At 54.9% G+C, this 26,423-nt stretch overlaps 1 protein-coding gene across 2 annotated transcripts in view; it reads right to left on the reverse strand.

The window, feature by feature from the left end:
- The window catches only part of COL16A1 (collagen type XVI alpha 1 chain), a 47,927-nt gene extending 21,871 nt beyond the window's left edge, over positions 1-26,056 (reverse strand). Inside the window, exons 1-44 of one of the 2 annotated variants that reach the window (XM_063104044.1) lie at positions 25,984-26,056; positions 23,953-24,027; positions 23,733-23,850; positions 22,662-22,785; positions 22,077-22,343; positions 21,418-21,498; positions 21,141-21,266; positions 20,321-20,374; positions 19,997-20,023; positions 19,432-19,467; positions 18,363-18,389; positions 17,229-17,291; positions 16,906-16,947; positions 16,736-16,780; positions 16,603-16,638; positions 16,156-16,218; positions 15,755-15,799; positions 15,575-15,670; positions 15,384-15,422; positions 14,731-14,775; positions 14,536-14,571; positions 13,917-14,027; positions 13,466-13,501; positions 13,203-13,238; positions 13,016-13,126; positions 12,618-12,662; positions 10,738-10,773; positions 10,551-10,595; positions 10,108-10,239; positions 9,306-9,341; positions 8,991-9,098; positions 8,727-8,849; positions 8,563-8,616; positions 8,362-8,403; positions 8,008-8,043; positions 7,869-7,922; positions 7,619-7,687; positions 5,701-5,754; positions 5,588-5,614; positions 4,779-4,838; positions 4,543-4,590; positions 4,357-4,410; positions 901-954; positions 651-683 (exon numbers count right to left, since the gene is read on the reverse strand). In XM_063104044.1, coding sequence (XP_062960114.1) covers positions 651-683; positions 901-954; positions 4,357-4,410; positions 4,543-4,590; positions 4,779-4,838; positions 5,588-5,614; positions 5,701-5,754; positions 7,619-7,687; positions 7,869-7,922; positions 8,008-8,043; positions 8,362-8,403; positions 8,563-8,616; positions 8,727-8,849; positions 8,991-9,098; positions 9,306-9,341; positions 10,108-10,239; positions 10,551-10,595; positions 10,738-10,773; positions 12,618-12,662; positions 13,016-13,126; positions 13,203-13,238; positions 13,466-13,501; positions 13,917-14,027; positions 14,536-14,571; positions 14,731-14,775; positions 15,384-15,422; positions 15,575-15,670; positions 15,755-15,799; positions 16,156-16,218; positions 16,603-16,638; positions 16,736-16,780; positions 16,906-16,947; positions 17,229-17,291; positions 18,363-18,389; positions 19,432-19,467; positions 19,997-20,023; positions 20,321-20,374; positions 21,141-21,266; positions 21,418-21,498; positions 22,077-22,343; positions 22,662-22,785; positions 23,733-23,850; positions 23,953-24,027; positions 25,984-26,056 — 2,922 coding nt within the window. The remainder of the gene's footprint in view (positions 1-650; positions 684-900; positions 955-4,356; positions 4,411-4,542; positions 4,591-4,778; positions 4,839-5,587; positions 5,615-5,700; positions 5,755-7,618; positions 7,688-7,868; positions 7,923-8,007; positions 8,044-8,361; positions 8,404-8,562; positions 8,617-8,726; positions 8,850-8,990; positions 9,099-9,305; positions 9,342-10,107; positions 10,240-10,550; positions 10,596-10,737; positions 10,774-12,617; positions 12,663-13,015; positions 13,127-13,202; positions 13,239-13,465; positions 13,502-13,916; positions 14,028-14,535; positions 14,572-14,730; positions 14,776-15,383; positions 15,423-15,574; positions 15,671-15,754; positions 15,800-16,155; positions 16,219-16,602; positions 16,639-16,735; positions 16,781-16,905; positions 16,948-17,228; positions 17,292-18,362; positions 18,390-19,431; positions 19,468-19,996; positions 20,024-20,320; positions 20,375-21,140; positions 21,267-21,417; positions 21,499-22,076; positions 22,344-22,661; positions 22,786-23,732; positions 23,851-23,952; positions 24,028-25,983) is intronic. The other variant, XM_063104043.1, reaches the window with a different exon arrangement.
- Positions 26,057-26,423: the final 367 nt, after the last annotated feature.

The following is a 26,423-nucleotide window of genomic DNA, read 5'->3' on the forward strand; positions in this document are numbered from 1 at the left end:
TAGGTGGAGGCTCTGGAGGCCAAGGCATGGGAGGGGCCCCTGAGGATGCTGAGCTGGAGGAGAGAAAAGTCCAGGAACATGAGGGCAGCCTGAGGAATGATTGTGCTGAGCACAGAGGGCTGTGTGACCCTCGGCTCCCAAGGGAAACCCCTGCCCGGCTTGGGAAGCCAGACCAGGCTACAGCCTCTGGTGGGTCTTAAGGTTGTTTGCAGGCTCTGGCACAGCTGACTCTCCTACCAGGCCCCAAGTCCCTTTTCTCACACCACTGGAATTGCTTTCAAATCCCATCTCGTCCCTGGATCTTTTCTGGATTGACCAGAGGACAGTTGAAGCCTTCTAGGCCCTACCCAGTCTCTTCAAAGAACATGACCTTCACAGCCCCCTAACTGCTGCTTCCGGCTTGATTGTGCTGGCAGCAGCCACCACATGGGTGCCTTCACAGAATTCCTTCAGGCACTCATTCATCCAGTGTTGCCTGGGGGTCTGCTACAAGCCAGGCTCCGCTAGACCCTCTTAGACAGATGCTTGGAATGCACGTTCCCCACAAACTGCTGCTCTCTGCAAGGTGCCACACAGCTGAGCACTTTCTACTAGAATCCCCTTAGAAGACTCCCCGCCAGCTCCTACTCCCCTCCTTGGCCCCCTCTTACCTTAAGGAGGTACTGTTCAATTGGTAAGGATCCCTGCAGGAGACAGAAGTGTGGGCTCAGGCAGGTGAGGGAAAGGAGGTGGAGACTTACGGGATCAGGTAGAGCCTTGGGAAGGGTCATGCCATCAAGGCTTCCCCAGCCTCGGAAGGGTGAGGGAAGAGGGACCCCACTGCAGCTAAAGGGCTGGTGTGGCCAGCTTGGCACTGGGAAGGGCAGGGTGGGGGTGGACGGCAAGTCCTGCAGTACCCACCAGTTCTGCAGTGAGTCCAGGCTGTCCCGGCAAACCGTTGTTCCCAGGCACTCCCTGCAGCAGAAGAGACACTGAGTGGGCTGGCCCCCTGTGGCCCGCTGTCACCCTGCTTCCTTCCCATCAGCCCCCTGCTTCATCCCCTAGTTCAGCAGAACTGAGAGCCCCAGCTGGCACAAGGCTGACATCTATTCTTAGCTCAGAAGTCTCCAGACCCTTTGTAGGGGAAGCTGAGGAGGCCCAGAGGAGGAACCCCCAAAACAGTCCAACAGGGAAAGCCTTCCCCACGTCAGGGGAAAGTCAGAAAGTGGGCAGAGGGTCTTCCTCATTGCAATTACTGTTCTCTCTGTGCTGAGTAGTTGTTCTACAATTCCACATCTAATCATCAGTTATCTCGGTGAGCTAGGTGTTGCGGTCTCCGTCTTCAAAACAGAACAAAGAACTCAGAGAGAGTAAGTAACTTGCCAAAGGTTACAAGTCGAGCAATGCACAGAACTGAGATTCAGAGTGAGGACCACTGGCTTCCAACCCCTCTCTTAAGCACTATTGCAGCATCATTCCTTAACACATCCCCAGAACATTCATGCACACAGCGAGGGTGGATGCTTGCCAGTCAGACCCACCTAGGTGCAGATCCTGGCTACCTGTGTAACTCTTGGCAGGTTGCTTGAGGAAAAAAAAAATCTCTGTGCCTCAGTTTCCCTATCAGTAAAACAGGGATAGTTTATGGTATGGCTTCAAGGAGACAATGGCTGTAAGGAGCTTAGTACAGAGCCTGGCACCCGGGGTACTCATGTTAAACATGTGCCACCAGACTGTTCCCCTGGCAGATTCACAGTGTACATTTGCATGTTAAATACTCCATGGAAGCAGGGAATATGTTCTGTTTTGAATCCCAACATGGAGGAGGTGTGCATTAAATACGTGTTCAGTGAATGCACCGCTGCTCAGCCTGCCCCTCCCCATGCAGGATTTCCTTGGCCTACTCTGAGATCTGGCCTCTCTTCAAGTCCCAGCTCCTAGCAATGGAACACATCACCTGCCCTGAGCAGCCCTCTCCATTTCAGGACAGGCTGTACCAGGCCTGGGTCAGACCTGGAGTCAGCCTCCACCCAGACCCCTCTAGCACTCTCATGTGCCATCAGGGCTTAGAATGTGCTTGGCACAGGAAAAATGCCTTAAATATGTTAAACGCTATTAAGCCCCTAAGTTATTAGTCACCCCCTGTTCCACTCTCTATCGCTGGTGTGTTAGTTCAAGCTTGATACTTTGAGATTCCTTCCTGCCCTCCCAGAACTAAATGGTAGAAGTGAAGAGTGCAGCCTGAGTTTAAACCTAGCCTCAATTACCTCCTAGCTATATATCGTCAGGCACATTTCTTAACCTCTGTGCTTCAGTTTCCTCATCTGTGAAATGGATCTGGATGGAATGAATTTATCAAGCATTGGGACTATGCAGCCTTGGCCAAGTAAGCGCTGTACATCTCTGAGCCTGTCTCTGCACCTGAAGAGAGGAGATGTTCAGTCCTCCTGTACCCTGCGTGGCATGGGGCAGTCGCCTGTAAGTGGCAGCCTGGGATTGGTCTCAGGGCCTGGCACCAGATGAGGACTCTGGTGCCTGGGACCAGATTCAGCAGCCACTCTTTTCTGCCTCATTCCCCCAGTGTGTCTTGACAGGGTTCACACTACATGAGCGCTCGTTTGTTAATAAGTCACTTTGAAATGATGCTCACACTTCCCCAAGCAAACTGCAAGTCCCCTGCAGACAGATCCTTGTTTCCTGGCAGTGCAGCAGGAAGCCTGGACACGGCAAACGTGTGGCTGCCAAATGCATGGTGTGGGCTCTAGTTCAATGTTCCCAATGGGGCAAAGAGAATTGGGATTCCAGAAAGACTCCCAATAGCAATGGTGGCTCACCAGAGCAATTCCCAGCCCAGGGTGGCAAGGGAGGCACGCAGGGGTGGGCAGTGGGGAGGAGACAGACAAACTATCAAATTGTTAGGGCAGGGAGGAATAGCTTGTAAAAAGCTTCCATGTGATTCTGCTCAGCTTCTGCAGGTGAGAACCACTCTCTCAGGAGCTGGAAGCCAGACACAAAGAAGCCACTATCTGTGCCTCCTAGAACCTCCAGAAAATGTGGCCTGGTATGCATACCATTGGGGAACTGTCCTGAAAGGCAGCGGAAGGGAGCAAAAAGTGCTGTGCATGGGGAAGCCCCAGTCCAGCATTGCCAATTCCTAGCCAAGTGACCTTGAACAAGATCCTTCACCTCTCAGAGCCTCAGCTTGGCCCAGCTGTGATTTAAAGATAACACCACCTTCCTCTTGGGGTTGATGTAAGGCTCAAATGAATGAGAGAATGGATATAAAGTACTAATAGTAGTCGTCACTGTAGTAATGGCAGCTAATGCCTCCTAAGCAGTTATTATATGCTGAGCACAATCCTATACACTTCACATGTACTAACTTGTTTAGTACCCACAGATGTTCTAGCAGGTAGGTGCTATAATTATCCCCACTCAACAGATGAAGGAATTGAAACACAGAGAGGTTAAGTAACTTGCCCAGCATCACACAGCTAGCACATGGCAGAGCCAGGATTTAAATTCAGGATACCTCCCCTGGAATGCACACTCTACTCACAATGCCACACAGACGACAACTCCCAAAGCTCTCCCTCACTCTCACTGGCCTCCTTGCTATTCTCCAAACATGTCAGGCACACTCCCACCTCCGGGCTTTTGCACCTGCTGCTTTTTCTGCCAGAAATGCTCTCTTTCACAGTCTCACTCCTCATTTCCTTTAAATTTTGATTCAAATGTCACCTTCTTTTCAGCACTTTTTGCAAATATCTTTCCTGCCTTCCTCCCATTCTCTATCCCCACTCCCTGCTTTATCTTTCTCCTTAGCACATATCACTTTCTAACATACTGTCTTTTATTTATTTATATTGCTTCTTGTCTGTCTGTCCTACTAGAATGCAAGCTCCAAGAGGGCAGGGATTTTTATTTGTGTCCACTGCTGTCCCCAGCACCTAAAACAGTGCCTGGAAAAGAGTAGATGTGCAAAAATATGTATTGCATGAATGATTGTTGGATGCTGCTCCAAAACAGTGGTGCTCTGTACCAGTATAAGGGATTTTTATCTGAACTACATTCCAGGTTCCTGACAGCTGACCAAGGCCTGAGCTTGGCACCCATAGGTGGGGTGCTTGGGCTAACACACACCAAGGCATTCTTCGAAAAAGGGCTGGGAGTGCACACAGCCTGGCCTAAGGGATCAGTGGGCCCTCCTGCAGCCCTGGAAAGCAGGAGCACTGAGGAGTGAGAAATGCCATGCATATGTGGTTAGAGCCAGGGAGCAGCGTACTCCAGCAGGGTCCAGCGGGATTCATCATGGGCGGCCACCATGACTGCATGAGCTCTGTCACCCAAACTCCCCACTCTCTTCTCCCCCTTTACCTGCAGCCCAGGCACTCCAGGGGGGCCTGGTGGTCCAGGAACACCTGGGGGACCCTGGGGGAGAAAAGAAAGAATCAGAGCCAGAAGAGAGCTCTGCCCCATTGCTGGGGGCAGCAGCATTAGGGTGGGCAAGCCTTGGGGTGCTGGCGGATGAGAGGAGAGACAGAGGAGACAAGCGACACACACCTGCGGGCCCGGCTGCCAGGAGCTGCCCATCCAAAGTCCCGGAGCACCCTGGGTGGGAGTGGGGGTCGCAAAAGAAGGGGAGAGGTTATAGGCAACGTCCACACCAAGCGCAGAGCTGCGTGGAGAGGCGGCTGGCTGGGGTGTGAAGCCCTGCAGGGCTCTGCACATTGGGCATCAGGCGAGGCTGGAAGCCGGGCCTTCCCCGGGCTGGGGAGAAGGCTCTCAGCACCACTTACCGGCATGCCAGAGAAGATGGGGTCTCCTCGAGAGGGGCAGGAGCACTCCCCTGGCTCTCCCTGAGAAAGATAAGAGCCTTGCTTAGAGGTGGCCAAGGATGGAGGGCTCTCAGCAAACCAACATCTGGGAGGCAGCGTGGGCGCTCAAGATGGAGAGGCCAGGGTTTAAGTCCATGATCTGCCTCTTATGATTGTGCTCTTGGACAACCTGTTCCACCTCACTGAACCTCAGCCTCCTCATCTGTAAAATGGGGATGATAACTCCAAACACAGACAGCCATGAGGGTGGGATGGATTCATGTACGTAGAGTTCCTGCCACATGGTGAGTATCCAGCAAATGACGGTCCTGCTGTTATCATCCATTTTTAGTTAGAGCCCTGCGTGCTGCTGCACCATGTTCTTGCCTTAAGTACAATCAAGTTCAACTGCTGCGACTGCAGCCCCGCTCCTCTGGGCCCAACCTGGCTTCCATACCCTTCTCTCCTGTCCCTCTCACCACTCATCCTTCCCAACTCACTTCCTGCCCCATCCTTGGACTCAGCCCCCACTTGAACACCCAGCTGCCCTCCATGGGGGTCTTGGAGTTCTCTGGTTTCCTGTGATCCTAGTTGAGCTCTGGGCCAGCAACCAGGTGAAATGGGGAGTATCAGGGCCCCAGAAATCAGTGGGTAGCAAGTAGAGAGGGATGCCTCCTCAGCTCCTGTCCTTCAGTCCAGGACAGCTACCATGTGCATAGGTTTCCCTGGGCGGTGGGGCTGTAGGGCTGCTAATTCCCCCACAGTATTGGTCACGGGTCCTTGGGATTTACCTTCTCTCCTTGAGATCCCTTTTCACCCTACAGAGAAGAAACGGAGATGAGTAGACAGGGGTGCAGGGCAGGGACGGCCATGGCTTCCTGCTGTCCCGAGGCACTGTACTCACTGGCATCCCTGTGGCTCCTGGAAGTCCCGTCTGTCCTTGCTGTCCATCAAGACCCTGGAGGGAGAGAGCCCAGAGTCAGTGGGTGAGGCTGGTCAGCAGAGATGGGCAAGGCTTGGTGCAGAGAAGGGCGACGGGACAAAAGGATGCAGCACCAGGCTCCCCTGGAGCCCGAGTCCTGGAGCCCATGTTCTAGAGGCGGGGACTGAGGTACAAGAGGCAAGGAGAGGAGGAAGGAAGAAGATTGGCATTTTTTGAGCACCTTCTGGTGCCAGACACTGGGCCAATTCCTGCCAGAGAACACTGAATGGAGCCCCGCTCCCAGCCCTGCAGGATGGTATTGTTCTGTTCTTCAGGAGAGGAAACTGAGGCTTGAAGACATTTCCTGACAGACCTAACAGCACAACTGCACTCAGGTCTGTCTGGCCCGAAGTCCCTGCTCTCTCCTGTCTCCCTTTAGTGCGTATACACAATTTCTCTGTCACAAAAGTTGTCTCAGTTGACTTAACTGGGAGAAAGGAATTTTAGCCCCTGCTTCATCGACAAGGAACTGGGCACTCTGAGAAACTGTCACTTGCCTAAGGACACACAACTAGGGAGTGTGGGGCTGGGCCTGGGAAGCCCCCTGGATGGGATTCAGCTTGAGGAGAGGTCTGGAATCTGCTCAGGCCAGGAGAGGCCAGTCTTGCCACACAGAGGCATCTGCATGGGTGCCTTCCTGTGGGACCTTCCACTTTCACACATGGGACTCAAATCTCCCCAAGGACTGGGTCCACGTCTCTGCCTATAACCTGGGGCTCCCTGGGACAGGCAGAAACCCAACTGTCCCACTCTGCTGGGCATTACAGACTGGCTGCGTGGGCTTGGGCAAGTCCCTGCCCCCTGGACTTTGATGGACCCTGAGGAATCCATCAGTTATTGCCAAGCAGGAACAAGAATTCCTCTAGGGATCTACAAAGATAAGAAAGGATATAGTTTGCTGGGCTATTTTTAACATTACCAAAAACGCAAGACAAATTATACATTTGCCCATGACCCAGCATGGCACAAGCTGGCTGAAAGCTAGCATTTCTTTGATTTAGGCTAAAATTATATCATCTTGTAAAATTCTAGTGGGTTCACATGGAGTAGAAGCTGACTATTATAAAGGTCTTTTATGACTAAAAATGAGAAAATGCACTTATGATTACTTAATCTATGCAATTTGTTCAATAGACACATATTTTAAAACATGGAAATCATTGGGGAACAGCAACAAAGGGGAGGTCTTTGAGGGTAACAAGATTGGAAATAGTTGCTGGTCTAGATCTGTGCTGAACAATACAGTAGCCAATAGCACATGCAGCTATTTAAAGTTAAATTAATTAAATGAAATTTAGAATTGGGTTCCTCAGTCACACTAGCCATGTTTCAGGAGCTCAGCAGCCACGTGTGCTTACTGTCTTGGGCAGTGCAGAATAGAGCATTTCCATCATTACAGATGGTTCTATTGGGCGGCACTGGTTTAGATGATGCCTAATGACTCCAAGGTTCCAAGTGGGGGACAGGCAGACCCGGGTTCGAGTTTTTGGCTCTGCCTCTTTGCTCTCTGGCCTTCAATTTCCTTATCTGTGAAACAGGGACAATAACAGTTCCCTTACAGGGCTGTTGGGAGGATTAAGTGAATGATGGTGTGTTGAGAGTTTAGCTCAGGGCTTCTGCACCGTCACAGGTCAAAAAATGGTGCGATCATTATTGTTATTCTTCAAGTACTGCCCCCAAATAGTGCAGTCTTCCTTGTCTGAGGCTGAGCCAGGCTGAGGCCTCTCTCCTCCCACCCCCACTGCTGGGATGGGCAGGGGCAGTCCCATGCCCTCTTCCGAGCAGCAATGTCCTTGGTCCCACCAACATCTCCAGCATGGAGTGCAAAGAGGACTATTACCGGAGGCCCAGAGACACTGGCACCAGGAGGTCCCACAGGTCCAGTGGCTCCTTTCACCCCTGGAGATCCCTGTGGGAGAGAGAGCAAAGGGTTCCATGGGCAGATTTGAAGCTGGCTATAATCCAGCAGGCGAGACACATCAGAGCAGGTCTTGGGCAGCCCTCTGATAGGCATCACTCAGCCCTCATGCCCCTCTTCCAGGGCCCTCTGAATCACTGCAGGCCCAATGCCCATGGAGGCAGAGGCTCACCTGGGCACCTTTCTCTCCAGAGAGGCCAGGTAGTCCCCGAGGTCCTGGAAGTCCCTGCAGATGGGAGCACAATTATTGATCCTTTGTCTTAGAGTTGCCCTTTCCCCTACCACCTCCTCCAGGCCCATGGCAGACATACCTGAATGCCAGGCAAACCCTGGACTCCAGGCTCCCCCTGCAAGTCAGAAAAGGCGGACTGGGGCACAGCAGCCCAAGCTAACCTGCCCCACTGGCAGACCTGGTCTAGGGTGGGGCGTCTGCCAGCTCAAACTCAGGAGAGCTCCCCAAGGAGACCCTAAGATCAGAGAGGTGGGAGCTAAAGCCAAGTCCCCGACAGAAGCAACAGCAGGCCAGGAGGGCTGCTGCCTGACCTGGCCCCAGAGCTGTGCCCTCCTCAAGCAGAGCTCTGCAGTTTGGGGGGCAGGTGGGAGTAGGCAGTTGGCTGAAGAAAGGGGTGAGGTGGGCAGGCAAAGGTAAAAGGCCAGAGACTCACCTGGGGCCCCTCGACTCCCATTCCTGGAGGGCCTGGCTCTCCCTGAAGAGGCAGAAGGGCAACCTCTGACTGAAGATTCCCCAGTCACCCTTCAACCTTCTCTCCAGCCCCTTCTCCTTAACCTCCTCTGCCTCCACCTTCTCCCTGTGGCATGTCTCCACTTCCCACCCCAGGCTCACAGCCCCCTATACTCACACATACCTGTAGACCCTTCAGTCCTGGGGGCCCTTGGACTCCTGGTAGACCAGGCTTGCCCTAAAAGGCACAAAGGGGCCCATGGAGTTCTCACAGGAGAAAGGGGGCAGGAGGAAGAAAAGGCAAAGTCCAGGCAGGGGAGAACCAGAGGACAGGCAGCCTGAACTCACCGGTTTACCAGGCCGGCCCACGCCCTCTGGGCCCTGATCTCCTTTGGGGCCCGGCTTCCCAGGTAGTCCCACCATGTCGGTCATCGCCCCCTGAAGGCTGGGGCAGGCAGTGCAGCCATCTCCCTGGTCAGAGATGGACACAATCAGGAGCCGGTGAGCCAGGGCCGGCAGCCAGGCCAGGAGGAGGCATCCCCTGGGGGTCCTCATTAGCTCCCCACCCAATTTCTTTTTGCTCATGCAACAAACTGCCCCTGCCCGACTGACCTTTTCTCCCTTTGGCCCCACAGGGCCACGAACCCCAGGCTCTCCCGACAGTCCTGGTTGCCCTGTAGTGCCGGGCATTCCAGGGTCTCCAGGATTCCCAGAGTCACCCTGTAAGGAACAGGGATCAAGGTGGGCAGAGTAGCTCAGCTAGGGGCAGGTTGCCCCCTTGGGACCCGCATGCATGGCTTCTTAGGGGCTGAAGGCTGGGGACGGGGAAGGAAGGAGAGAGTGGGCACAGGCCAATCAGGAAAAGGAGTGCGGGGGGCCTCTGAGAGGAGGGGGCGCCCACCCACATGCCCACCAAGGTTCTCTCACCTTCTGCCCCTTCAGTCCACGCTCTCCAGCCTTGCCCTGAGGAGAAAGCATTTCTAGCACCCATTGGCTCATACCAGACACGCCTAAGTCCCCACCAGCACAGTGTCAGACCCAGGGTTCAGCAGGAAATACAAGTCTCTGCTCTCAGGCTAGTGAGGCCATCTTGCATAGGTTAAGAGAAGAGATTTGAGCCAAACTCCCCACCTGGGTGACCTAGGCAAGTTCCCTCATCTGTCCCCATGCCTCAGCTTCCTCACCTGCCAAATGGGGATGATAAAAATAGTATAGGCTTCTGCTCCGTAAAGCTCTTGTGAGATCAGACAAGCTAATCCATGCATGGCACATACTGTCCACGATGTTAGTGTTCGCTGCCACTTTCAAAGCAGTAACAATAGCAATAACCACAGCAGTTGCTATCACTTCCCTAGTGCCTATCGTGCACTGCTAAGTGCTTCACACACGGCGTTACTCAACTTTACAGCAACACAATGCGTAGGAAACAGAGGAACAGAGAATAAAAGTAACTTGCTGAAGTCAAAGATCTAGTAAAAGGCAGAGCTGGGATTGGAAGCCAGGTCCATCTGGTCCAGGGTTGACTCTCTTTCTGCCCACTGTACCCTATTGTGCCCCAGGATAAAGGACAGAGGCCTGTCAGGGCAGCTCCCACTGGAGACAAAGGCACAGAGCCCACCACATACTCCCACCTACCCCCCACTGCCCAGGGAGTCAAGACACCCAGGAAGGATCCCTCTTCTCTCTTGATCTCTGCCTACCTCCCACCTCCAGAGGCCCTGGAACTCACCTGTTTTCCTGGCAGACCGAAGCCTGGAAGCCCAGGCTCCCCCTTCTCTCCGGGCAGGCCAGGCAAGGCCACCACCTGGCCATCCCCATCCTGAAGCTTGGACAAAGCTGGGCATGGCTCACAAGGCTCCCCCTGCCAAGCAAGGACACTGCATGAGGGGTTCCCAGGCCCTGGTGCACAGGACCAGGTTTGGAATCTGGGGCTGGGAATGTAGCCAGATCTGACAGTACCTGTGCTGGGTGAGGGGTATCTCAGGAGAGGTTGTGGCAGAACAGGGAAGAAGCAAAGAGGGGGCCAACTCATCAGGGATCTCAACGCCATGCTAAGAAGTCAGACTGCCCTACAGGCAGTGAGGAAGCCTGGAGGGTTTGCAGCAGGGCAAGATGAGAGTCTGCCCGGGAAGTTTGCCCTGGCTGCCACGTGGACAGCATCCCCAGACTCACCTTCGCCCCTTTGATGCCTGCTGGTCCCACCGGCCCTGGTGTTCCCTACATGATAAGAAGCCACGTGTGATACCAGCATTCTGCCAGAGCCATGCCAAGGCACAGCCCAACCCTATCAGCTCCCATTGATGGGCAGCACCTCCCACCCTGTCCTCCCCCTGGCTGTTGCCATCCAAAACATACTTACTGGACTGCCAGCTGGTCCTGCCTCCCCAAAATTACCCTGAGAGCAAAGCATAGAACACATAGTCAAAGAGAGCACAGGGTATAGATGCCAGAGCAATCCTAAAACCAAACCTACAAAAGCAGCTCCTTGGAACTAGACTTTCCTCTCATTTCCTGGTTAGGGAAACTGAGGCCCAGAGAGGGAAAGAGGTTTCCCCAAGGTCTCCAAGGGAATCCGTGGCTAGCCAGGGGCTAGAAGCCATGTTTCTGCCCCCAAACCACTTCATGGAATCCCAGCCCAACTATCAGTCCTCACCCAGCACACAAAGATCATCACTTCATTTATCCAACAGCTGTTCACTGGACGCCTTTACACACTGGGCACTGGGCTACGTGCCACGCCTGGTGGAGCTCACACACTTAGAACTTTTTAAATAATGATTGTAAATAGTGATGAGTGCTTTGGCAGAAATAAACAAGGTGATGAGACAGAGTGAGTGGGGGAGGCCATTTAAACAAGGGGGTCAGAGAAGTGTTAACCACTATTATTATCAGAAAGATGAGAATAAGGTCAACCAATGAAAGAATTGGGGGAGGGTAGAGAGGAAAAACATTCTAGATGTTTCTAGTGAGAACCACAAGTGTAAAATCTCAGGGGTGGGAACAGCCTGAACATGTTCCGGAATGGAAGGTGGGCCAGTATGGCTAAAGCGCAGTAAACACGGGAGAGAAAGAACCAGATGAATTGGGAAAGGCAGGCAGGGCCGGGTTGCCCAGGATCCTATGAGGCACAGCAGGACTGTGGTACAAAGGCAAGTCACAGAAGGATTTTAAAGCAAGAAATCACATAATCTGCATTCTTTTTTCAAAGGCACATTAGCTACTGGGTGAAAAATGGACGACTGCTGAAGAGCTGCAGAGGCTGCAGGCCAGCCAGAAGAGGCCACCGCCACCCAGGTGAAAGACCAGGGGGACCCAGATAATGATGGCAGCTCTGGAGGTGAGAGAAGCAGAGGGGCTGCGGGAGATGTTACTGGCAGACCTCTCAGGACTTGCGGATGGGCTGGGGGGAGGGGGTGACACAAGGAAAGGAGGAACTGAGGATGATGCCGGGTGCAGGGTTCGAGGATCTGGGAATGTGCCATTTGCCAAGATGGAGAAGACTGCAAGAAGCGGGTGTGGGGTGGGGGTGCGAAGGCTGCCCTTGAGAAGTGACAAGCATGGTTTGCCTGGCTGAGTCTTGACACTCCTCAGCGCCCCTCTCACCTGAGCACTCAAACCCACGGAACCCCGCATGTGGGTAACGCTGCGTTAGAAGTTCAATGCTGTCTTTGTCTCCAGTGCAATCATAAATAGAACTGTTAACACAGGCACTGGAATTGAGGGACCCAGCTGCGTGGTGAAGATGACAGAGTCTGGAGCCAGACTTCCTGGGCTCAAATCCCAGTTCTGCAGCCAAACACCAGAGTGACTTTGGGCAATTTACTTGGCCTTTCTGTGCCTCTGTTTCCTCATCCACAAAATGGGAATAATGGAAGTTTTGGGAGGATAAAACAAGTTAATACACATACAAGACTTGGAATAGTGCCTGGCATATAAGAAGAGGTAAAGAAGTGTTAAATACGTATTGTTTTACTGTAAGGTCATCTTGAATGTGCTTAAACGTTTTAGATTATCATTAAATTAAAAATACAACATTAAGGAATTCTCTTGGATGACATGAGGCTTTCAGAAATAAATTCTTTGACTCCAGTCTTTAGAAAATGCTGCTCAATTTTTTTCACTGTGAATTTACAGGTTGATCTCTTGTCTATATTGCCCCTATTCTCCAACCAGGGCCACCCCTCCCCTGACTGCCTGCCAAGAAGCCCAGGTGTCACTGACATCTAACTCAGGTCTCACCTTCTCTCCTTTCAGCCCTGTTGGCCCCGGAGCCCCAGTTTTCCCCTGAAAAACAACCAAGATAGAGTCATGGCATCTCCCTATTCCCACCCCTCCAAGACTCCCTTGGTCCGAGTGTCCGACCAGAAAGAGAAAGGCAAGATTGGAATTATGAGCCCCACATCCCTGCAGGTAGCAGGACAGTTAATTCTGTAATAATCTGGGCACTCAAAGAGGCCAAGAAGAAGTGCCAGGGCAAGTAGCCAGGGGCAGCACAAGGGTGGAGAGAGGGACCAGGATGCAGGCCTGGGACACCTGCCTCACGGCCTCCCTCCTGGTCCCTGCCCTGAGACTTGGGACCGGAAGAGCCAGGGTGGCAAGGATGAGCTGGACTGGGCTGGGAGAAAGCCGTCACTCACCGGCAGGCCAGGCAGACCGAAGCCAGGGAAGCCCACGTCTCCTTTGGCCCCTGCAGAGGGTCTAAGATGCTGAACCCCTACAGCTGAGCCGCAGGACAAGCAGGGCTCCCCCTGGGAAAGGAAAACAGGGATCAGAAAGGCTCCCAAGTTGGCAGAGGAGGGCAGCCAGGGGCCAGGATTCCCTCACCTTCTCTCCCTTGATGCCTTGGATGCCAGGATCCCCCTGCAGGGAAACAAGGTTTTGGGGCTGAGATTGGGTGTGTTGGGACACCCCAAACTCCCTGGCCATATATGAGGACAGCAATGTCACATACCACAAACCTTTCAAACACCCGAGGGTCCCCTGGGGTTCGAGGCCAGCACCCCAGAGGCAGGGCTTATCAACCCATGTAACAAATGGGAGAGATGAGGCCAGGCTAGACTATCCCACTGGAAAGTTCCAGTACATACCCGATTTCCTTTTTGTCCAATAGTTCCCAGGTGCTCCTGAAAGAGAGGATCTGTGAGGGACTGGGGGTGGGGAGGTGGGGGAAGTCCAGGCCAGACCCTCACCTAGCCCTACCCACTCCTTTCCTCCACCCCCAACCAATACCCAATCCCAGAGCACAGCCTCACTCACAGGAAGGCTTGGCTCTACCCCAGCTTGCCCAAAAGGCATCTTAGAGTCTCCTGGAGAGCCCTGGAAGGTTGCCATGGAGACCTAGGGTGGCACTCTAGCCCAGCCCTAAGCTCTATGGTTCTGACCTCTTCCTGCCTTGCTAAGAACCTAGACCCTCTGCCCATAATCTCTCTGTGGCCATGAGAAGTACCCAGTCCCTCTGTCCAATTCCTCTCTATGATCATGCCCCCAGGCTTTGTATTTTTTGTGTGTGGTCCCTCAATGGCCACTCTGGGCACTCACCCTGGCCGGTGCAGGATCACCTGGTTCCCCCTTGGGCCCTGGCTTTCCAGGGAGCCCCACAAAGTTCTGGAACCCTTCAGGCAGCGTTGGACACACTTCACAGGGGTCACCCTAGCAGAAGGGAGAGACCATGAGTAGATAGGATGGGGCTGAGACCACAGGGAAGGCAAAGAACCCCATGACCCCACCAGTGCTAGGCACTGGGCAGTCCAGCGCCCTGCCTGCAACATCAAAGTGGACAGCAGGAACATTGCAGGGCTTCCTGTTTAGCTGACTCATTCATTCAATGCATGATCCTGGGACATCACAAAACTACGTCCTCTCGGCAAGCCATAGACATGATTTTGTTCCATTGACAGATGTGGAAACAGGCTAAGAAAGAAGCCCACTGACTTGCCACATTCACAAACCACGTGTGTGGAAGAGGCAGAATTTGAACCTAGCTAACCCCAAGCCAGGCTGACTAATCACACACACATACCACAGGAATAAAGAAGGGGTGGGGGTCCCCGTGGAAGGTCCAGCACTCCTGGGCCCAGGGCCCCTGATGCCCAGTGACACCTGCAGATAGGAGCTCCCATTCCCATCCTGACCTGGAGCAACTAGGCCTGGGACTTACCTTGTCTCCCTTCACCCCTGGCATCCCTGGCTTCCCCTGTTGGAGGAGAAGCAGTGGGCATAAGTGCCAGGGCAGGGAGACTAGTGCGCCAAGAGAGGGCCCAAGGACTAGCTCCCTCCCTCTGGAGGGCTTGGAAGAGCAGGACCGGGCATGGTGGGCAGAAACCCCCTCCCCCACTGGATCAGGGTCACTCACAGGTTTCCCACCAGGGCCTTCCTTTCCTGGCACCCCAGAGCTGCCCTGTGGTCAGAAGAAAGGTTAAGGTGAGAGGCTCATGGCCGACATGACCTCAGCTCATTCACCCCTTCCCCGCCTAGTGCCCTATCTGTATGGCAGGACAATCTCGGCCAAATCTTCCACCTCCATTTGGTCCATTCAGTCAGTAAACCCTCCCTTCCTGTTACCTGTCCTTCTCCATGTCTAACCCAAGCCCTTCTGGGTTGCAAAGGCAGAAAACGAGGCCTCTGTGCACCCCTTCCCTGGTGCAGCAGGTTAGGAGGTGATCTGGGTGACCCCAGAGAAACCACAGCAGACAGACAGACAGACATTTCCAAGGCTTTCTGCTCATCAAGGCACAGGGCCCTAAAATGAGCTTGGGCCCTCCAGTTAAGGGCACCATTGTGGTCATCACTAGACTTAGTCCTGCTCATACCTGGAATGCAGGTCAAGGCTCTCACCTTAGCAAGCACTGATTTGGGGACACACCCCCATGAAGATGGCCTGGCTGAGCCAAGCCTCCTCAGCCTGACCTCTTCCCTGGGACATGCCTGCTGCAGCGATCCCATCCTCCTCTTTCCTTTTGCCAAGAAGCGATCTCCCCCATGTGCCTGCACCCCAGCTCTGCTTACCTTGTCTCCCTTGGGGCCTGGCGGGCCACCTGGATCCCCCTAGGGTAGAAACAGGGTCAGTGGATGTTTCCCAGGGGCCTCTCACTTCAGTGAGATCTTCTATGCTGACCCCTGCCTCCAGCAGGACCCATGGGACAGAGCCTTATCTCCCCCACCCCTGGCCAGGGCAGGAGAGGCAAGGGGGTACTCACCGGGGTCCCGGGCAGTCCTATCCCAGGGGGCCCAGGGAGGCCGGGGGGCCCAGGCTCTCCTGCCAGCCCTTCAGGCCCCACAAAGCCAGGGTCTCCCTGGCACAGACATAAGGAGGGCGTGAGCAAGCTGCTGCCTCAGCCTGCCACCTCCTGTCCACCCCACAGACACCCACAGCTCACCTTCTGCCCTTTGGGCCCGATGACACAGATCTCTCCTGGTCGGCCCTGTGGGGGTGGGGAGGATGTAAGAATGGCCGGGCCTGAGGCCTGGCACCTCCTCCACCTGGACAGGCAAATACCCACCTGTCCCACCCCCACTGCCCCTCCCCCAAACCAGAGCCCACCCCAGTGCCCCAGGGTTACCAAATGTCAACTTCGTCAGGGGCTCTGAGGCTGGGAGTCAAGAGGCCTGGGTTCAGGTCCTCTTCTACCCCAGGGACACAGCCCCCTATTCCCTCCCCCTCCCTGGGCCCCTGTTCTGCTGTCTGAGCAAGGGGAGAGGTTGGATTCTGATGGTGAGATTCCAGCCTTTCTAGACCCCATGCTGGGGGCATGGCTGGAAGGGGTCCCAAGCACCGTACATCTCGGCCTGGCTTCCCCAGCGAGCCCTTGGTGCCTGCATCGCCCCTCTCGCCTTTCTGGCCCTGCAGAAGGAAGAAGCAGTGACGGGGGTTGAGGGAAGGGACTGGAAGAACCAGGGCAGCCCCTTCTGAGGGAGGGACAGCTGCCTTCTAGACCCCTACTCTCTGCCTCCCCTGAGATTGAACGGCTTCAGCTATCACAGGAGGGTAGACAACAGGAAGAACTTCCCAGCCAGCCAGGCCACTCACTCGGGGAGTCAATGGCATTTCCCTCCAGCTCTGCTGGGTATTTGAACAAGGCAGGATGACTGGGAGGGATGGGGGCAGGTACTGCCAACTCTGTGCCCACGAATACCATCCTCTCGGAAGACTTTGGACACCAGCTCCTCACGGCTATAGGGCCCGCAGACCTCCCTGACACCCACCCCCCAAATCCGAGCCTGTTACCTTCTGGCCTGCTGAGCCTGGGAGTCCTGAGGGTCCCTGAGGTGAGAAGAGGACACAAAAGAAGAGGTGAGGACAGGAGGGTGAGGCTGGGCCTGGACCCACGCCCCTGCCCCAACCATGGTCCCACACTCACCAAGGCTCCCGACTCCCCCTTCTCTCCCTTCAGGCCTTCTGCACACTGAACAAGGAGACAAGGTGCTGAGAGGGGCCCGGGGTCACCCAACAGGCCATGGCAGGCAAAGCCCCCTTCCTAGGAACTGGCCCCACATTGGCACTGAATCAGGCCTCAGCTCTGGATCTTACCTGAAGCGGAGCATCCTGGGATATTCGAATGCAATCACTGCCCTGGGGGTAGGGAACAGGGGATCAGGGCTGGGGCCTCACTGGGGAGTCATTCTAGACCTGTCATGGGGAGCATTGGGCCAGGAATCCCACAGTCCCAGGTGTCCCTAGAAAATAAAGGCTTCCACACACTAACCCCTAGAAAGACCCTGGCCCTCTCCCCTCACTTGGGCCAGGCTGCAGGCTTCCTGCTGAGATGATGGGATATTGGCTCACGCCCCCCCTCCCTCCCCACAGGGCACAGCTGGGAAGGGTCCCTCACAAGGCGTGGCTGGAGCGCTTACCCGTGCTCCCTTCTCTCCCTTGGGTCCTGATGGGCCAGGCATGCCTCTCTCACCTTTCCCTCCCTGTGGGTGAAACCAGAACAGGGGCTGGGACCAGAGGGGACAGGTGGGAGCCTCGAGGAAGCACTCCCCACCCCTGGTCTCCTCCACCCACCCACCACACATGGGTGTGCAAATGTGCACACACACAGCAGTGCCAGCTCCACCCCAACCCCCCATGCACTCAGCATATGGACCCCACAGGTGTTCATCCACATATCCTCCTACTCCAAAAGGCTGTTTTGGGCAAACCTACAGCCTCACACAGAAGGTATCCTTCCTCCACACTCATACCCAAGCACACCAGCTCGCACACAGCATGTTCAGAGGCACATGGATGTGTGCACAGACACACGCACAGGATGGCAGAAGCCCATGATGCTTGAGTTCAAATCCTGCCTCCACCACTTGCTAGAACATGACTCAGGCCCACTGATGTCACCTCTCTGAGCCTCAGTCTCCTCATCAGTGTGGTGGGGTTCCCGCTGGCACCTACCTCGAGAGCTTGTGGTGAAGGAATGTGATGGTGCGGGCAAAGCGCATGCACAGAGCCTGGCACTTGGTCAGCTGTCACATGGAGCCAGCTTTCAGAACAGTATTATACATGCACGGGCGCATGTAAGCTCTGCTCATACCTGCATATGCTGCCTGTCACAAGCTCTGCAGCCTTGTTAGCCCACAGGTACACGGATTCAACCCCCAGCCCCAATGGGCTGCACAGATGCAAACATGTGTCCCAGAGATGCATGTAGCCACACCCACGCACACTCACTCTGACATACCCAGACACACACACGGGGGCATGGCTAGGCCTCAGTTTTCCCTGAAGTAAAATAGTAGCACTCACCCTGCAGGCTGAGTACTGAGGAGGTTCAGGAAGGTAACAGAAGTGCATATGCATGGCCCAGTCAGCTCTTAACATCTTTGTACACACGAAACCTCCTGCTCTCTCCAGCACACATACCCCTAATCACTCCACACACATACAGGTTCAGGGAGCCCTGATACAAACACACAACCACAGAGCCACAAGCTATAGGAAAGGCTGGGGCCACCAAAGAGAACAGGAGTGTCCTGTTCTCCATTGAGACATACCTTGGGGCCAGAGGGACCAAGTGTGACCTGAGGAAAGAAAGAAGAGAGCGTTACACCTCAGGAAGGCAGAGGAAACCAGGGGCCCAGAGAGGGCAGGCAATTTAGCCAGAGTCACACAGCATGGTGGCAGGACCAACAGTCTGAATTCCAGCCCCTGCTTTGCCTGCCAGGCCAACCAGCCTGCTGACTCAATTTCCAAAAGCTATAAGACTTGTAGAGGGGCCTAATCTGCCTTTTCTAACCTGCCTGTCTTTGGCTAGCTCCACCATCTTCCCCCAACAGGTGCTAGGATAACATGGCTGCTCAGCTGCCATGAAAACCCCTGCACATCTGGGGACCATCAGGCCCACCATATTTGGAGGGAGACTGGATTGAAAGAGGGGCAAGTAGTAGAGGGGGCATTTCCTGATGTCCCTCAAAATCAGGAGACTTAGAGCTTAGGGGAGCTGGGTTGTGCCCTTCATGGACCAAGGTGTCAAGTCAACTCAGGATGTCAAACTGTGGGATAGTGGTGACTCATGCTGCCTATGGAAGAGGCACAGCTGGGTCCCAGCTGGGCTCACACCGAGCCCCTCTCCCTTGCCCTTCTGGACCCCCAGAGGGAGGCTGGGCCAGGGCAAGCTAGAGAAGGATAGGAGGCCCCAAGCCAACATGTGGCTTTGGGGGCCAGTGCCGGGCTGCGTAAGCCTGAACCAGCCCTTCACCTTCTCTAGGCACATGATGACATGAGAAGCCTTCCAGGCAAAGCAGCCTGAGACCTCATGAGGAGTGCAGAGCTGGGCTCCGCAACCCAGCCCCAACCTCGCTAGCCACCCCACACCTATTCCACCCTGGATCCCAGTACGCTGCCCAGATCATAGGGAAGGCAGCTTCCTTCCATGCAGCCCTGGCTTGGTGGGGATGTGGCGGAGGGGAGGACCGGGCCCAGCTCTGGGCGACGGGAAGGGAGGGAGTGGGAAAGTGCACAAAAACCCCCTTGTCCTCAACCAGGAAGCTGCCAAGCCAACTCTAGGCAACGCCTACTCCCAGCCCTCGCCCACGCCACCCCGCACACCCTCTATTCGCTCACATTGCTCTCCTGGGCACCATGGACACAGGGTGGGCACTGAAAGGGAAGAACAGGCCAGGGGATCAATTCTGAGCCCCCCAATCCCACTCCATCCCCTCCACCACCATCAAGCCCACAGAACATCACATATCTTGGGCGGAATCTGAGGGGAGCAAGAAGATAGGAATCCTATAAATAAGCCTTGCCCCTCATTTCCCACCAACCCAGATCTACAGCCATTTTTCAGATGAGGAAATGGAAGCCCAGAGAGGAACAGCTGGGGGCCCTGGATCACACAGCACTGTTGGGGTAGAGTGAGGCCCAGAATGCAGGAGAACCATGGCTGGGCTCTCCCCATGATGCCCGTGGCCATTTGCTGCCAAGTCAGCAGGACTGTCCTCCAGGGCTACCTCCTGCCCCCCACAACCCAAGGAGAGGCAGTGGGCAGATAGGACTCAGTACTAGGGTCCCAGGAATGCTGGGAACACCCCCATGCCCTGGCTCTGTGCCCCAAAGCCTGGTCCAAAGGATTCATAATGACACCTCCTCAACTGAGCCCTTTTGCTGGTCCTGATGGGAGGCTTACCTCATCAGCTGCTGTCTCCTGAGGGACCTGGGAAGAGAGGGGGCATGGGAATGAGTGGGGATCTCACAGGATCAAGTACTACCCCCAACACCCCTACCCAAGAACCAGCAGGAGTGGGTGCTCTGGAGAGTGCTGGGTGCTGGGTCTGCTCACCCCACCCAGCCTTCCTTCCCAGAGCTGGTGCCTGCACGTCTTAGCTCTGTCCAGGAGTAAGGGCAGGCAGGAAGGGAGTGGGAGTGGAGTGTCTCATCCAAGGAGTTTACAGAGGGCATAGAGGGCAGACCGAGGACACTGAGGGCTCCTCCCCCCACCCACCATCTCTACCTTTGTTCCCCTTTCTGCCTTCTGGCTGATTCTTCCCGTCAGCTGTGCATCCACCTGGACAGACAGAGCAGAGGGAAACCCTTGAGGAAGGGACAGTTCTGAGTCCCATGCTGAAAAGGGGCACCCATGCAGGGAACATGGACCCCAGGTACCCCCTCAGCCTGGCATCTGGAACCTCCTGGGGCATCAAAGACCTGCTCAGGGCCCTGAGCACGGCCACCCCTCCTTTTCCCCCCACCCATGTGATGTCAGAGAAAACAAGGCCATGAATCAATGGGATCCTGTGTTCCTGCAGCCAAAGGCTGGGCAGGATGCCCAGGTGAGCAGGGAGACTGCCCAGCCAGGGGTGGAGCTAAGGGAGGAAACGGGCTTCCCTGCCACCTCCAAAGAACCTAGGAGAGGGCAAGGCAGCTGGCCATGGTGCTGGGCATAGAACCAGCCTGGCATTGGCCAGGGCTGGGCCCAGGAGAGTGAGCAAGGCTTGGAGGAAGCAGAGAGGCCTGGCCTCTGGCCACAGTTATCCCTGTCCTGGAGAAACAGCCTTTGGGGGAAAGTCTGGTCCTGCCCTTATCAGAAGGGTCCAGGTGGCATCAGTGAAGGTAGTGGCAGAGCTAGATGGGCATAACTCTCAATGCCAAAAGGTGGGTGGGCACAGAGTCACCCAGGGGCTGTCTCTCTGCATCCCTGAATCCTATAGGGTGGTATACAAGCAGGCAAGCCTTCCAGTGCTCGGTACATGGCCAACTGACCCTAGTGGCAGACAGTCAGTGGTCTCGACTGTGCCTGCCTATGCCCACATTTGCTTGCCTTTCCCACTCACCTTGCTGTTTTGAGGCTCCTCCAGGCAGAAGCAGCGGGTGTAGACCTTGCCCTCAGTCTGTGGATTGATCTCGATGAGCTCATTGCTCTGGGTGTCCCGGCGGGCCTTGGAGGTCTCTGGGGGGCACTGCTTAGTGTAGAGAAAGGGGTAGGGTCAGTACAGAGGCAGACTCATCCTAAGACCTCCAGGCATCCCCTTCCAGACCCCCCATTTCCTACACATTGTACCCTGGGCAGGGCCCCAAACCCCCCAGTTGTGCTAGGGCCAGGCCACTCACCCCTCTTGGTGAAATCTCACAGCAGCCCTCCTCCAGCACGAGCTCTGGGTCACAGTAGATATGCGCCTGCTGAAGGTCAAACTGCAGGGGACACAGTCAGTTTCACTTCATTTTATCAAATAGCTCTGTGTCCTGGCCCACCTGTGAAGCACAGAGATGTCTCTGCCCCAGGATTTGACCTCAGGGTGTTTCCAGCCTGGGCTGGGAGACCATCAAAAATATAGCTGTCACCAAAAGCAGAACTGCACATGCAGGAAAGAGAGAGAGGAGGCCCAGAGGAACAAGGGAAGAGGAGGTTCCAGGCAAGCTGGGCCCTGAAGGGCCAGCAGATATTCAGCAGATAAGTATGTAAGGAAAGGCATTCCAGGTGGAGGTAACAGTGTAGGCAAAGGCAGGGAGGTGTACGGTGCTAGGTGAGCTGGATAGAGCAGAGATGCTTGGAGAGATATAAAGGAAGATGCTGTTGCAGACACTTATAGGGACGAGATCATGAAGGGCCTTGGATGCCAGGTTGATGTGTGTAGGCTGCATCTGGAGGGCAATGGGAACCACGGGAGGATTCTGAGCAAGGGAAGGACCTGATCAGATACAGACACCGGGGACCTCACTCAGGCTCCCAGAAGGTGGGAGCAGAGGCCAGAGCCCAACCTAGCACTTACCAAGATGGGCTTGCCCTGCTCAGCATCCAAACCCAGAAATACATGGCCCACAGGCCGCGTGGGCCGCCGGGGCCCTAGAGGCTGGGAGGAGGCTGAGATGCAGTCTATATGCACAGAGGCCACCCGTCCAGCCACACTCAGCATCAGCTTGTGCCAGCGCAGGTCGAAGAGCTGGGGTACTGGGAAGATGCAGGACACAAAGTCGCCATCTCTGCCCTGGGCACGGAGCTCCAGGCTCCGCTCTTGGCTGTTGACTTCCAGGGAAATCTGTGTGGAATTGGGAAAGAAACAGGACAGAGATTTAGAGTTCTAGAGCCACAGCATGGCAAAGTCAAAGGCCTTTAAGCTCATATCACAGGAGGGGAAACTGAGGCCCAGAAAGGGAAGAAAGTTGGCTGGGGTCACAGAGCAGAACATTGTGAAAGAATGAAACAGGTGCTGGTGGGCTGAAGGCAGCCTTGAGTATGGGTACTGGGAGTGGAGCAGAGAGGCCCTGGAAATCACAAGCTAGGAAGAGGTTGGGCTGGACTGGTGCTACTCGATGCCCCAAGAAGCAATGGGGGTGGGGCAGGGTTTGGGGCTCACCTGTGGGTACCCAGCTCCATCGGTCACTTGAAACAAATACCACGTATTCTGGTAGGTGTGTTTTTTCAGCAGTAGTGTCAGCACCAGGGCAAACTCCTCCGGGAGGCCCCGAGGGAATACTCGACTGGGGACAGAGCAGGAAGAGTGCTCTGAGGCTCAGGTGAAGCCCCAACCGCTGCCCACCCTGGGCCGTCAGGACTGTGGAGCCTGCCTGAGACACACACAGGCACCTACCTCCAAACACACATTCACTCATTCACTCTCCGCACATTTACTGAGTGCCTTCTTTGTGCCAGGTGCAGGTCTGGCTGCTGGGATAATAGTGGTGGTAACACAGGGAAGGTGCCTGCCCTCTTGGAGCCTTCCAGTCTGATTGCAGGGTAAAGGGTATACCATAAAAAAGAATCCCCAGAATGACTATTTCACTATTGTGTTACAATGGTGGTAAGTGCTTCCAAGGAATCCCGGATGTCCTTGGGTGAATAAATGGGCCTGGGGTGGAAGGAGAGATGCTGAAAAACAGACACAAAGGGTTCAGCAGAACTAGAGCAGCAAGAGAGAAAGAGGAATATTTTGGGGGTTGAGGATGGAAAGGTAAGAGGGGCCAGACCACCCAGGGACTTGTGGGAGTTTGGACTTCACACACTTGAGTACACACACACACACACACACACACACCCCACTCTTCACACACTTGAGTATACACACACACACACACACACCCCACTCTTCACACACTTGAGTACACACACACACACACACACACACACACACACACCACTCTGGCCAGGTTCCCACCCCCCATCCTGTGTTCTCATAGTGCCCGTAGGAAGCAGATCTGTTCCCATCACTGCTAGCCAGAGATAGGGGAGAGACAGAGGGTGAGTCTGCCAGGTATCCCCTCTCGGCCCACCCCACCAGCCCCAAAGGTGGAGTCCAGGGTGACTCCTGGCAGAGGAGTGGTGAGATGGCCGGCAGAGAGGTCCCTGCTCTTAGGCCCCACATCCAGAGTTGCTGGGGAGTGTGGCAGAGGTCAGTATTGACTCCCAGTGGTCACATTGATGCCTTTACCGTGTGGGCTGGGTCAGGGGGGCTGCCCCTAGCCTTAGGATGAGAGGCCCCTTGGGGTTGCGGATCTTTTTGATGGCAGATGTCTTCATGAGGCTGAGTCGGCGTATGAGGTTGAAGCCTTTGGGGGAGACAGCAGATGGAGAGTTCACCTGGGGAGGTAAGGAGGGGTCCAGACCACTCCAGGAAAAAGGTAGGGACAGAGGGATAAGAGGGCACTCACCGGTCACATTGGCTAATAAGTCACTACTGTGTTCCAACTTGAGTCCTTCTTGCTGCGAAGGTGGGCACTGCTCACCTGGAAGAGAATTGGCAATGGGCATTAGGTGGGCTCAGGCAGGGCTAGCTGCATAGCTGGGCTCTTAGGGAATCTTAGGGAAGGAGCAAGCTTATTATAGTCCCCATTCTGGACTGTTAGCCAGGCCCTGCCTTGAGGCTGCTTGCACCACTTGCCCTCTGACTCTGGCTACTCTGGGAGCCAGGAAGACCCTCAGCACACAGTTGAGAAAACTGAGGCCCAGAGACTAAAGCCTGGCCCAAGACCACTAAGTGAGTCAACAGCAGAGCATGACCAGAACTCCAAGCACCCAAATATCCAAATACTCCAAGTCAGGGCCAGGCCAGCAAAGAAGAGAGTAAAAGAAACTCTGGGCAACCCTAGAGCATAAATTGGGTGGAAAGCTGTGTATATGCTAGTATATGGGCCCTCTCCATGACATACACCTAGAAAGGGAGCAAAGGAGCATTTCAGGGGTAAGGAAATGTCAGGTTCATGCACACTTTGTATGTGTACAATTGCACATGCATGTTTGCACATGTATGAGTTGTGGATGCCCGTGCCACAACGGATGCCATGTGCAGCTGGTGCACGTTCTCAGCAATGTATGGGGGTTCACCTCCCGCATCCAAAACAGACAAGAAGGCCAGACACAAGTCTGAGCCAACAGAATGACTTTTCACCTGGAAAACCATCTTATGAATAACAGTGAGAAGAAACTGAAGGTCCGAGGGGACCACAAGCCCGAGGGTACCACCAGGGCTTTGTGGCTCCAGGCAGGGTATATTAAGGGTGCAAGGGCTTCTGGAGAAGAATATAGCTTAATTCAGGTCTCCAAAGCCCTGAAGAGACAGGTGAGCAATGCTGGGCCTCCCTGAGCAGAAGTGATGGGGGAGGTGCTACAACAGGAGAGATAGAGGCTACAATTAAAAAGGCCTTCTCACCAACGCAGATGGAGTAACGGGGACAAGACAGTGAAGACTCCTAGAAGCTGGCATTGGACTCCCTGGCTAGCCTGGCTAGAAGAAGGAATCCTGGGTGCCTGGGCCCAGTGACCCCACTGGAGTCTCCCTCCCCCAGGTCTGGCCAGAAAGACCATCACTGTCTTCAGCATCGCAGCAGGAATTGGTGACTCACCCCTTGGCAATGAGCCCAGATTCCTTACAGATGTTGAAATTCTTTGCCCCAGCCCCCCAAGGGACCTGGTAAGGGAGAGGAGAGCAAAGCTCACGCACACTCATGCAGAAACACATGTGCACATCCAACCGGCAGGCAGTCACACCTACCCCCTATGCACAACCCCTCTCTCGGCACCTTGGTTTTCCTGCCTCCCTCTGCTGGATTTGGGTTTTAGGAATTCTGTCCTGCTTGGCTAGGTGGCTGAACCACTGAGCCCGGAGGGCACCCAGCAGGGCCAGGCAAGTTGCTGGGTCAACTTCCCCTGGCTTTGGGCCCTGGAAAGCTGCACCCTCTGTCTCATCCAGAGTCTGGGCCTCTGGGCAAGCCCTTTATCAGAGATCCAGGGCCAGCACTGGAGGAAGAGAAGCACGTGGGCTGGAGGATGGATTCCCCAACGTGAAAAGGATCAGAGGGGCATGGGCCTCTTTTGGGATGTGGCTTTCTCCTGCAGGGAGAGCTCACTGCCTGCACCTCCCCACCCCACTGGCCCTACCAGCAATGTATGTACAGGACGGGTTTATGTATTAGGGAGAGGGGCTGTTCTCTCACACACAGAGACACAAGAATACGTACAAATGCAGAGAGACTCAGAGATGTAAACATGTGTAGAAACACACACACACTCTCCAACTCACCTCACATGGGCTCCAATATACCAACACCTCAGGCCACCCTGAGCCCAGCCCCTAGACTGTCTCATAAATGCTCACATATGTAGTCACATATGTGTAAGGTCTCTGGCACCTCAGGGAGCCAGGCCCAGACCTGGGGTAACCTGACTCTCCTGTGTCATCTCACCTGTATTTGCCCCATAGCTGAAGGTGGCCCAGAGACCAAGCAGCCATAGGCCAGGAACCCAAGATACCCACATCCTGGTCCAGAGAGGTCAGCCACAGCCACAGCACCTGAAAACCACAGAGACCAGGAAGGTGGATTCCTGAGTTCACACAGCAGAACTCCACACATGGGCAAGTAGCGCCAGCCCATGGGGCCCAGGCACTAGTAATAGGGTGGCAGAAGGTCTAGCCAGGCATCAGTCCCACTCAGGGGCCCAACCACAGGCCTTGGGCTAGGATTTGGACAGGGGTGATATTCAAAATATTTAACCACCGGTATGGCACAGACACCAACCAGCCAGAGCAGAATGCTGGCCAGAGCACTGACACAGGGGCCAGGCAGCATCTGCTGTGCCAGTGGACAGTTAGTTGCTGGATTGAGGAAAGGTCTAGAGGGTCCTA

Source organism: Cynocephalus volans, chromosome 8 (genome assembly GCF_027409185.1).
Source record: "Cynocephalus volans isolate mCynVol1 chromosome 8, mCynVol1.pri, whole genome shotgun sequence".
In the NCBI taxonomy this organism is placed as follows: Eukaryota; Metazoa; Chordata; class Mammalia; order Dermoptera; family Cynocephalidae; genus Cynocephalus; species Cynocephalus volans.